Genomic DNA, 12,118 nt, shown 5'->3' on the forward strand with positions numbered 1-12,118 from the left:
GAATCATACTAATGAAGTGGTGGACTGCCAAGTCCAGTAATGAGGCTCAGAAGCTCATGTTGCAGGCCACTCCTATCTTTGTATGTTGGCATATATGGAAGAATAGATGTGCAAGTAAGTATGGAGGAAAGAAATCTAGTACTACTAGAGTTAAATTCTCCATAGTCAAGGACCTTTACATGCTGATACACAATGCTTTCCCCTACATTAAGTGGCCACAGAGCTGGAAGGAACTGGTTCCTATGATAGAACAGTGTCAACAAGACATGAGAGTGTCCAAAGTTATGTGGATCAGACCTCCATCTTCCATTGTGAAATTGAATACTGATGGGAGTGCATTAGACAACCCTGGGAAAATTGGAGCAGGGGGAATACTAAGAGACCACAATGGTAACTTAATATATGCCTTTGCAACTCCATTGGGAATGGGTACTAATAACCAAGCAGAGGTGCAGGCAGCAACTATTGGCCTCACTTGGTGTATTCAACATGGACATAATAGAGTGATATTGGAAGTTGATTCTCAACTATTGACTAAGTGGCTGAAACAAGACCTTAAGCCACCTTGGAGCATTCACAGATATGTTACAAAGTTACAATCCCTGGTCCAACAATTGGAATTCTTTCAGTGTAAACATATATTCACAGAAGCAAACCATCCTGCAGATACCTTATCAAAATGCAGCCATAGGTTCAATGATACACAACACTTCTACAACATCCAGCAGCTACCACAGGAAACAAAAGGTTACATCAAGATGGACAAGCTAGGAATGGCAAGTTTCAGAAGGAAAACTCTGAAAAGAATCAAACTACCCTCTTGACTGATCTCATTCCCAATGTATAATGGACTACTTACCTGTAATTTGTTTTACTTCTTCTTATTCCACCTAGTTATTTCCTATTGTAAGGGGAGAGTCTCCCTTGTTTATTGCTTCAGTAGAAATAAAAACACAATGCTAGAAGTAAAGCAGGGAATTCAGCAGATACAAACATCATCCACAAGAGGAGTTGCAATCACTCACAGCATCTTGGAGTTCAGAAGATACATCAATAACACTACAACTACAACATCTATATCTAAGCTTCAGCAGGGCAACATGTGCAGGGTGAGTTGTACCATGTGGACCTGTCCAAAGCATGGAAGCGTTAGGCGAGCGACATTGAAAAATTCAGCTGCCTTAAGCTTAAAGAGAATGCATTTTGCCTTTTGGAACTTCCAACTTGGGCAAAAAGCCTTCAAAATTTGCAGGGATAAAGAAAAGGCCATATATGCAAACATCATGAAGTTTCAGGTCAAAAGGATAATTGGAGACGTTAGTCGAGCGACTTGGAAAAAGATAATAGTCTCCAAAGCTCTTACTGAGGTCCCTTCCTTTTTGCTAGTTTGTGCAAGCCTTGTTTTGTTTGTTTTTGGTTGTTGTATTATTTCAGGTCCCTGGAGTGATGTATCAACATTCTTTAACAACAAATACATAGAGAAAAGCACAAATACAACTTCCAACCACCCTGCAACATCTAAGCTTCAGCAGGGCAGCATGTGCAGGGTGAGATGCAGCATGTGGACCTGTCCAAATGGCTCCAATCTTTGCAGGGCTTTACAAAATAATATATTGACAAGGCCCAAGAAGTTTCAGCCCAAACGGACAATTGGAGGCGTTAGGCGAGCGACATCGAAAATTTCAGCTGCCTTAAGCCTAAAGGGAGGGCCTTTTTTCCAACTTGAAAAAAAATTCTCCAAACCATGTAGAACTAAAGAAAGGGCTATTTGGATATATCTCAAGAAGTTTCAACTCAATCGGATAATTGGAGACGTTAGTCGAGCGTCGTTGAAAATTCTGACAGACTCCAAAGCACTCCTGGAAGAACTTTCTTTTTTGCTAGCTGGTGCAAATTCTTTTTTGCTTTTGGTTGTTTGTTGTATTGTTGCAGGTTGCTGGATTGATTCATCAACATATAATCCCACCAACTTATTCCCCATTTCATATTCTGAACTGAGGAGACAACAACCTGGCAGCTTAGGAATTCACCAACACACAAACACTACTCTCATGCCAAATTCCTTGATGCAGCACCTGCAACAGCTCTCTTACACCTCAAGATTCCTGGAGCTCCTTGCTATGTCCACTTGTTATGTGCAGGAACAGAAACATGCAACAACAAGCAGTCGAACACATCAGCTAAGAAGGAAAGAAGAAGCTGTATACAGGCACATCAAACAGCAACACTGGATCCTTCCAAAGTGCAAGCCACCTTCAGTCAAACTTTTAAGCCAGGGATGCATCACCAGCATTGTGATTCAGTCCTTTTTCTTCCACAACAACAGCCCCAGCAGCAGCATTAAACAACTTCAACAACTTCACCCTGCAACTCAGAAGGACCATCTACAATTCTTGTTAGCATGTTGTCTTGTTTTTGTGGACATGTGCAGGTACTTTAATGAGCTGAACACTTCAAAGGAGCTGATCACTCTCTCTTTGGAGGCAACAAGAAGCTGTGTACAGTTCCACAAAGAGTCAAACAGAGGGAGACAACCTTGTACTCAAAGCCCATCCTGGTTGGCACATAAGGTACCTTCAAAGGAGCTGATCAACTCCCCTTTGGAGGCAACTAGAAGATGCCTACAGGACTGCAACAGCCCTCACAGCTCCCATACTTGTGTGGCTCTTTGGTTAATTGTTTGTGCAGGTACACAAAGTCTCAGAAAAAGGGAGACAACAGCCACATATGCAAGGGCCTCACCTACTCCAATCACCTCTCCATGCATACCAGATGCATTCCATCAACATCTGCAACAGCTCCACCAACTTGCAGCAGACAAGGAACAAATACAAGCTAATAGTACTGGTTACAGCAGCTTGCACACTTCTTTGGTTGTATGTTTTGTTGGTTTTGTTTGGCTGTGCAGGTACTCCAAGAAGCTGAACCTGATCACAACAAAGAACCTCCCTTCTTGTGTAACTGACACCAACAAGCAACCTAATCACAAAGGAAGCAACAAGGAGATGCACATTTGCTTGTCTGTGTATTTTTCTGTTGTTGGTTGTCTATGCAGGTATCCCAAATCCAAAAGAGGGATCTACAACAAGCATATTATCAATTCAGCTACAGAGGCAACAACAAACTGGTTACAGGACTGCAGCAAGCTTCACTGCTTGCTTCCTTGGCTATCTGTATGTGCAGATCCACATACCAGGAGCTCTCCAGCACCCTCCAACATCCTCCACTACCTGCAGCAACCATACCAAATTATTTGGATCCCCTTGCAGGTGCTTGATTGTGAATATAGGCACAAAAAAAGATCATCTACTAGCTGGGCTGAACAACCACAGCATCAATGGCCTAGGTACAAGGCAGCATCAGTTCTACTCCATAACAATAGCCACAAGCAAAGCTACTACAGCTTCAATTTGCAGCAAGCAATAAGCTTTTTCAAGGCCTTCCTCAACAACTCCAAGGATGCTGGTTGCTACAACTCAATATACTTACGCTACCTTCATCCTCCTTAGCTGATATATGCTCAATCCTGAAGTGGATGCAACCTTCCATTGGGACTTACCTGTTATGACAAGACTAAAAAGGGCAAAGATGAAAAGAATTTTCCCACCCCATGCGAGATAGAAGGTTCATATACTTGTTCTTCTTTCAATTTAGCTATGTATGGTACGTAGCATAGTTGAATAGGACTAGTGTAGATTACTTTCTTGTTTTCTCATGGAAGGGGAGAGTCTCTCTTATTTATGCTTTATTAGTCGAATTGTACCGGGAGAAGTCCTCTCATAGGTTTACTGCTTTCTAGTTATAGTTAGCCCTTTTTTTTGTTTCGGGGATGAGTTAGCCGACCTTAATAGGTTAGCTGACTTATGAACCACCATAGGATCGGAGGTAAGGTTTATGTCCCCCTCCTTGTATTTTTACTTTTGTTATTTATGTTAAGGCTTGGGGGTGTTGCTCAACCCCTGACTGTGCACGAGAGGTGGGAGCCTCGTGTAGGGTCTGTTCCCCCCCCCCCCCCAAAAAAAAAAAAAAAAAAAAAGTAATAAACTTATTTATGATAATAATGGTTGAATATTTTTTTATTTCTTGGCAAATCGATGAAAAAAATTAGTAGTTGGTCTACACAGCATCCACCATTAAAAAAAAAGGAAAGGGGACCCCGCGTTTTAACACTCCGCTGCCAATTCCCAGCTGAAAGCAGAACTGTAAAACCCACTCGGCGCACAAACCCTGCCAACCTGAAACCCCTATCTCTGGTTCTATTCTATCCCCTCAACTGAACCCTAGATTTCTCTTTTCTTCCATTGCTCTCCTCTCCCCCATGGATTCTCGCCGAGTTCCTCGAACCGTGAGCGACCCTAAGGTTCGTCAAGTCGGGTTCTTCGCTCCACCCGACCGGTCCCAATCGGGTCCTTTCATCCCATTTTCCTCTTCCCCTCCTGTTTCCGATCTATCCCCTTCCGGTAACTCTCTTTCCCCTGTTATGATCCCTCCTCCTCGTCACCTCTCCGTCGACGTATCACTACCCCGTCCTGGTAATCTTCATCCGGCCCCCTTGTCCCCTCTCCGACGTGATTCTATCCCCTTAGGAAGCTACAATCCATCTGAATTCTCTTCTCCTACTACCACTAACTTACCTGATGATTCCTCCTCTCCTGGATGGCATCGGAGGGGCAGTTCTGGTAAATTTGCTACTTCTCTTCCCTCCGCAGGATTTGAGTTGCCTGCCGCCAAGCAGAACAGCTTTACTGCCTCTAGATTGACTACAGTCTCCAAGGTGAATGCGCCTTTGGGATTATCAGGTTTCTCCTCTGTCCTCTATGTCAATACTACTTTTTCTTTTTCCATATTGTAGTCATTGATAAAATTATATATGTTTTGAATTTAGACAAGGATGGGGAACTGAAAAAAGAACGGAATGCAAGTTCAAAACCATTGAAAGAGAAAACAACCAAGGCTGAGAGGCGTGCTCTTCAGGAGGCTCAAAGAGCTGCAAAAGCTGCTGCCAAAGGTTGATGTTTTTGAGATTAGATTTCTTGGCATCATTTTTTTTGTTTTTTTTCCCTGATATGCTTTCTTTTTCCTAAATGAATTGCTACAAGTTATGTTACTGTTATGTACCAAAAAAAAAGTTTTATAAGGTAGGACTCTGTTTAAAGTGGACTATGGTGTTGTTATTTGTCTTATAAATGAATTAGCCATGGTTATATGCTTTGTAGAGGCCAATATTTGAACTAGGGATCTTAGTCCTTTGTGAATATAGTAGTCCGTTTACATGTTGTAATTCAAAGTAATTGGTTTAATTCACGGTTTATATCCTTGGAGAGGATCATTTGATTAACTTTTATTAATCAAGGTTTTCTCTTTTCAATCTATTAAATATGAGTTTTTCCTTCTTGGGACGCATGATATTTTTGGGAAATCAAAAGCTGCTAACCTGGTGCCATGTGGCTGAGATACATTTGGAGCACATCTATACAGGTTTGTCTTTCAGAGTATAAGACAAAGCCCTGGAAATTTAAGTATCTTCCTTATGTTTGTTTCTGGGGGATTAGAATGGCTGTAACAACTAAAAGCTGTTGTTTGCATTGATATTCTTGATTCTACACCATGTCTCTACCTGCAGCGTAGTGCCAGCAAGATGGCTTGTTTTGTTCTCGCTTTGTTGCTTGACACTTCTTGGAATGCCAGATTTATATACGTTAAAGTGAACTATTTAGTAGGGCTGTCATCTGAATATTTTTTGGATCTACAGCTAGTTGCAGCCATGTGAAATTTGTTTTCCTTGTGCTATTTCACATTTGTCATATTATCAAATGTGTTGTTTTTTTGTGAAAGAAAGCATTTCGAGGGAGGAGGCAGTTGAACAACAGATGTCTGGGCAGTCAACCTCGTTTCTTTGGGTTCTGCATTGGTACTTTAGGAGTTGATGGAAATTTCTCTGCTTAAATTGGACATGTCATAGCTCATTCTCCCTCATCTTGCTTTTGGGGTGGATAGTATGGTGGTTTCTATGTTCTGTATGGACTAAATTTATTTCTGAATGGATAAACCATGACTTAAATGCATTAAAGAAAAAACGTAGTATATATGTGGCTCTTGGACATTTCTTTCCATATACATAGACAGTCAGCTTCATTTAGTGGTTAAGGAAGATCGTACCCAGAGCAGTTTGTCACATTATGGCACCTCTATGTACTGCTCTCCACAATCTTGATATTCTATGACATCCAAACTCTCTTTTGGCATTTCTATGAGCCTTTGCTCTGCCTAGCATCCTCACTTATCATGATTAATTTTCCTTGCAGAATTTCTTATCTTATTTGGATTTGATTCTTTAAAGTTGAAAATCATTCTTTATGGGGATGTGTTGTGTGTCAAAAATATTACTGCAGTGAAAACTTTTTTGCTTTGTTCTTTGATTCATACTTATTAAGGGCTGTCATGATGATTATATGCCAGGTGAAGGAACTAAGACTGCCAGTGCTAATTCTGAAAATTTAAACCCAGTAAAGATTGCCAAGAGCACTTCACAAAAGAAAGAAATTCCTCCTGTTGCACCTCCTGAAAAAAAGAGCAGTGATCGTGCTACAGATAAAGATAGGAAAAAAGATGTTCCTCATCCACGGATGCAATTTGATGATAAGAGTCGTGTGGAAAAGGCGAAGAAGCGGTCAGTAGTGAAGCAAACTGAAGCCAAAAACAGGGTTGAACTTTTTAGGCATTTGCCTCAGTATGAACATGGAACAAGATTTCCGGAGCTTGAATCAAGATTCTTCCAACTAGATCCAGTTCATCCTGCTGTTTTTAAGGTATACCCTGAATATATTGTTTTTCTGGTTCCATCTTTTTTTTTTCCCTTTCTATTTTGGGTTTGGAGGAAGGTCTTTTTTACTCATTATTGATGTTATGTTGCTTAAAGTAACCTGTATTCCCCCCCCCCCCAAACACACACAAAAGAAAAAGAGAAGGGGGGGGGGGTAATGGTCAATTATGGACATTGACCATCTTTGTTAAATCTGGAAAATGTAATTAGAACAGTGTGGCGTCAGGACTCCTGAAGAATCAAGGAGAGTTGCAAGAGCTTCTTTCTTTTTTGCTACAAGGGTATATGGGTCACTGGGAGCTAGTATCCTGCTAATACTTCAAAATTCTTGCATTGAAATCTTGGATTTTCTACTTGGTATTAGGTTGGACTTAGATATTTGGCTGGAGATATATCTGGTGGGAATGCCCGCTGTATTGCTATGCTTCAAGCTTTCCAAGAGTCCATCAAAGACTACTCAACTCCCCCAGAGAAAGCTCTTATAAGAGACTTGACTGCAAAAGTTAATTGTTATGTTTCATTTTTGATCGAGTGCAGGCCCCTCTCAATCAGTATGGGGAATGCTATTAGGTTCCTTAAAACTAGGATTGCGAAATTGCCTTTGACTTTGTCAGAGTCAGAAGCTAAAGCCACTCTTGTGACAGATATTGATCACTTCATAAGTGAAAAGATAATACTTGCAGACAAGGTGATAGTCAAGCATGCAGTAACTAAAATAAGGGATGGTGACGTTCTTCTCACTTATGGATCTTCCTCTGCTGTTGAAATGATTCTGTTACATGCTCATGAGCTTGGCAAGGATTTCCGTGTCGTTGTAGTTGACTCACGTCCAAAGCTTGAAGGGAGATTACTACTTCGTCGGTTGGTGGGGAAGGGTGTTAAGTGTACATACACTCATATAAATGCCATTTCTTATATCATGCATGAAGTTACTAGAGTACTTTTGGGTGCTTCATCAGTTTTGTCCAATGGAACTGTTTATTCAAGGGTTGGAACTGCAAGCGTTGCTATGGTTGCTCATTCATTCCGAGTTCCTGTCTTGATATGTTGTGAAGCATATAAATTTCATGAAAGGGTTCAACTTGACTCGATCTGCTCTAATGAACTTGGTATGCGTCCCAGCCTCCCCTGTTGTTTGATTGTTTGTTTTATGCTGATAGCTTCCTTCAGGGATGGCCATATCTGAAGGAGTTATCTGATGGTAACCTGTTTCTTACTAGCTCGGTCATGTGTCTGTACAGGTGATCCAGAAACTATAGCTAAGGTTCCTGGTAGAATGGAAATTAACCACTTGGATGGGTGGGCTAACAGTGATAATCTACAACTTTTGAATCTGATGTAAGTATCATTATGTCAGAGATGATATTCGGTTTTCGCTAATCAGTCAAGTTCTTAGAGCTCACTTCTTATTTTCAACCCTTGCAGTTATGATGCAACACCTTCAGATTATGTATCAATGATAATTACAGATTATGGCATGGTAAGTAATCAATACTTTTGTTTATATCATTTCCTCCCTGGATAGTTGCTGATGTAATTACCTAAACGAGCATAGAGTATGACTTGGAGTTTATCTCAAAATATGCAGATCCCTCCGACAAGTGTTCCTGTAATAGTTCGAGAGTATCGCAGAGAATATTTGTGGACATGAAAGGAACACAACTGAAAGCTGCAAAGATCTGATAGTTGCCTCAAGGAAAGCATAGGGAGACCTATGCACAAGTTTTTCATCCCCTGCTAAGTGCGTCTCAAAGATATAGATAGGGACATGGTTTGGACTTTGCGTAACATCTGTTAATTTCTCTTTGGTTCATTTTTTTGTGATAATGATTTTGAGTTATGTGCCTCAGGTGTTGGGTTCTCTATTTTTAGGTGACCCCATGAAGAGTGCGATTTCTTCGCCTCTCAGGGCAATTTTTGGAATGTAATCTCTCGATGGAAACAGATTCGTGAAATTGTGATTAGATTTTGATATTAATATCAAAATCATTAAGTCAGTCACCTTCCTTCACCCCCCACCCACCCCTCCCATAATGTTTCTGTCTGATGCATCTCTAATTTTTATTTTGTGACCGAATAACATGACTTTATCATTACTCTAGCAATATGCTTAATCTTTATATTTCTGATAGAAAAGGAGGAACTGGATATACTTGTCCAGTAAACAGTAATTTAGTTGGTTGTATAAGAAAGGCGCATTAAAAGATGTTCTTCACTGGGAATAATGTCACTTTATGATAACAAAAGTAATTGTTTTAGGACATAAAATTATTGCTCAAGGTATAGAAGATAACTACCCTCTTCAGACTCCACTTATGAATTTTCACTGGGTATGTTAGTGTTGTTGTTCCTGATGTTGTTATAGATGTAACTTGTTATGATGGATGTAACTTGTTGTGCTTCTGAGAGCGAGGTTTATAAAGAGAATACTGTACACAGATTAACCCAAATTCAATTTTTGTTGAGGTTGTGTGTTAGCCAAAAATTACCATGTGGCATTCAACTAGACAAATGATGAAAGTAGTGTCAAAGATAGGACATAAAGACAATCAGTTGCATCGTAGAAAATGAACTTAAGATTCCTTCTTTGAATGGCTATTAGGCAAAGAAATAAACAAAAAAGATTCATTAGTGGACACAAAACAATCACTATCACATCTTTGCTAATGGTGAAATTACTTTGGCTAATCATTTATTTAATATTTTCCCCCTTAATCCGTACGACGATGAGAATCCAAAGTATTACTGCGAGAGACTATGAATAAGACAAGAAGATTTTAATATTGAATTAAAAATGTCGTAATTAGTAAGCAAGTTAATTAATTACTCCATATGGTTGACCCGGTCTCCAAAGAACAAATCGTTATGCTTTTATATTTTGTTGAGCATATAAATAAATAAATAAAATTGAATAAGGATGAAGTAAACACACAGATTGGCAGCTAATTGCCAAAGTATCATTTTTCTCTCCTTGACTTTCAACTTTCCGAGTTTATAACAAAAAAATATTTGAGGTTTAGTATTAGATCTTAGAAAATAATTGAAAAATAAGTAATTAATGACTTAATATTAAGGATAAAACATAGAAAAAATAATTGTCTTTTCTTGATATGTGAAAAGTGATAAAGTAAAAATAAAAATCTATTTTTAAAATAATGATTGACTAATTTGCATGAATAGCAGTATTATGGGTGTGTTTGGTATGAAAGAAAATATTATTTTAGAAAATATTTTTTCAAGAAGAAAACGAGTTTTTTAAAATTTATTTTCTAATCTTTCGTGCGTAAAGCAAAAAAGAAAAATACTATTATAAGAGCATTAATTTTGTGTGATTTAGAAAAATATTATAAAATTGATAACTGAGTGTAGGAATTGTTTTTTAGATTTTAATCTCATCTATTTCTGCTTCTAGAAGATTAAAAGAAAGCATAACCATTTGTTATGACATGTTTAAGGTTATAAATTAATTTAATTTTTTTTTATAATCATACAAATATGATGATGATGACTTATTTTAAGATGTTAAATTTTAAAATGTTTTGTTATCATTTTCTTCTTCCTAAAACTCAATGATAGATCGAATTACTTCCTCCGTTTTATATTAGATGGATATTTTTTATTTTATACGGTGATTAAAAAATTATTAATAGATTGATCAATTTTATTATTTTGTCCTTTACTTATATTCCCTTCTCCCCATATTAGTTGTCGTGTATACTAAAAATAATTGTCTCAAAAAAGTTGTCAATTTAAACAATCAATAGAGAATTAATTATATTTTTTCAACTTTACTCTTGACATTAATTATTCTAGAATTAAGAGACACATAAATAGATAAATATTAAAGAATTAATAAGGGGTATATTAGTCAAATACTGTTTTTAATTAATATTTTTCTTAAGGGTTGTGCAAAACCTTAATATGACAACTAAAATGGGACGGATGAAGTATTAATTAGCCTTTTGAAAAAGAATTTTTTGGATCTTCAAAATTTGTTTAAACTTTCAAACCATATTAATTGCAGGGGTAAAATAAAATAAAATAATTAATTTTATCATAATTTAGTAAGTGATAAAGTAATACTCCCTTCATCACATTTTAGTTGTCATGTTACGCTTTTTGAAAGTCAATTTCATTAATTTTTAAAGTTAAATTATATTACTTTAATTCAATATTTTAAAATAAAAAAATTAGATCTTCAAAAACTATACGAAAAATACTTTAAGTTATAATTTTTTTCATATCAATATGATACAAAAATACATCTTAAGATGTTAGTTAAAATTTATATAATTTGACTCTAAAAAAAATTATGATAATTAAAATAAAATAAAATAAATATATAACAAAAATTTTTAATAAAATGACCGTTCATATCACAAGTGAGAGTCAAGAATTTCCAAGTAAAATTAACCAATAATGGATAATGCAACTGTTTGCGGAAAGAATTGAGTTAAAAGTCACCAATTCCCAATGCCTCGACACCGTGGCATTCCTAGGCAGCATATTTCCATTTGCACCCCAAATTCATCTCTATTTGTCCAAAAAACCCTGAATCCTTTCCTATTTACTCCTTCGCCCCTGTACACGAATAACACTAACATATTCAATAAAATTTTATAAATAGGATTTATAGAAGATAAAATATATGTAATTTTTATCGCTATTCCATGGAAATAGAAAAATCTCTTCTTAAAGACCCTTGGTTCAAGTATAACAAATTCATATGTAAAAAAGAAAAAGATATAATAACTAATAAAAGAAGCAACACAAGAAAGGAATAAAAATAACAACAAAATATTTAAAATACAATAACCAAATAATGATAGATATCAAAAACAATAACTATAAAAATTAAATTAATTCAATAACAAGGCTAGAGTCGGAAAAAATAAAATAACAAACTTATCTAAACCAACCCCTAAGGGGTCATTTGGTGTGAGAAATAAAAATAAATAATCATGGAATAAAAAAATAATATGTTTGGTTGTTAAATTTGGGATAACTTATTCACCATTTAAATTATAGTAATGAAATAAGTTATCTCATATATAAAGTGGAATAAATTTTCTCAAAATAGCTAATTTTAGAATAATTAATTTTGAAATAACTTATTTTCAATCAAACAATCTCGGACGGTGCCCTTAACTAGTATTGGTATCTATCATTCGAGGGCAATTGCGTCACTACAGAAAAGACGAAAGGCACTTTTGAGCCAATATCAATTTCCAAAAGAACGGTTATAAATACCGGAAGAGGAAGGTTGAAATTGTAAAAGAACATAGCCGTAGATCA

The 12,118-nt window shown here is 36.9% G+C and overlaps 1 protein-coding gene across 1 annotated transcript; it reads left to right on the plus strand.

The window, feature by feature from the left end:
• Positions 1-4,115: 4,115 nt before the first annotated feature.
• On the plus strand, positions 4,116-8,820 carry LOC129873467 (uncharacterized). Its single transcript, XM_055948567.1, has 7 exons — positions 4,116-4,799; positions 4,886-5,008; positions 6,460-6,809; positions 7,188-7,932; positions 8,065-8,161; positions 8,249-8,303; positions 8,412-8,820. Exons 1-7 carry the CDS (start codon positions 4,319-4,321, stop codon positions 8,472-8,474), a joined length of 1,914 nt encoding a protein of 637 aa, XP_055804542.1. The 5' UTR covers positions 4,116-4,318; the 3' UTR covers positions 8,475-8,820.
• The last annotated feature ends 3,298 nt before the right edge of the window (positions 8,821-12,118 follow it).

The sequence above is a fragment of the Solanum dulcamara genome, chromosome 11 (genome assembly GCF_947179165.1).
Source record: "Solanum dulcamara chromosome 11, daSolDulc1.2, whole genome shotgun sequence".
Taxonomy (NCBI): domain Eukaryota; kingdom Viridiplantae; phylum Streptophyta; class Magnoliopsida; order Solanales; family Solanaceae; genus Solanum; species Solanum dulcamara.

Excerpts from the sequence above, each read along its gene's own strand:
- LOC129873467 (XM_055948567.1), top strand. The coding sequence starts at position 4,319 with ATGGATTCTCGCCGAGTTCCTCGAACCGTGAGCGACCCTAAGGTTCGT. Across the intron at positions 4,800-4,885 it reads TGCGCCTTTGGGATTATCAG|ACAAGGATGGGGAACTGAAA; the intron begins GTTTCTCCTCTG and ends TTTTGAATTTAG. Across the intron at positions 6,810-7,187 it reads TTCATCCTGCTGTTTTTAAG|GTTGGACTTAGATATTTGGC; the intron begins GTATACCCTGAA and ends ACTTGGTATTAG.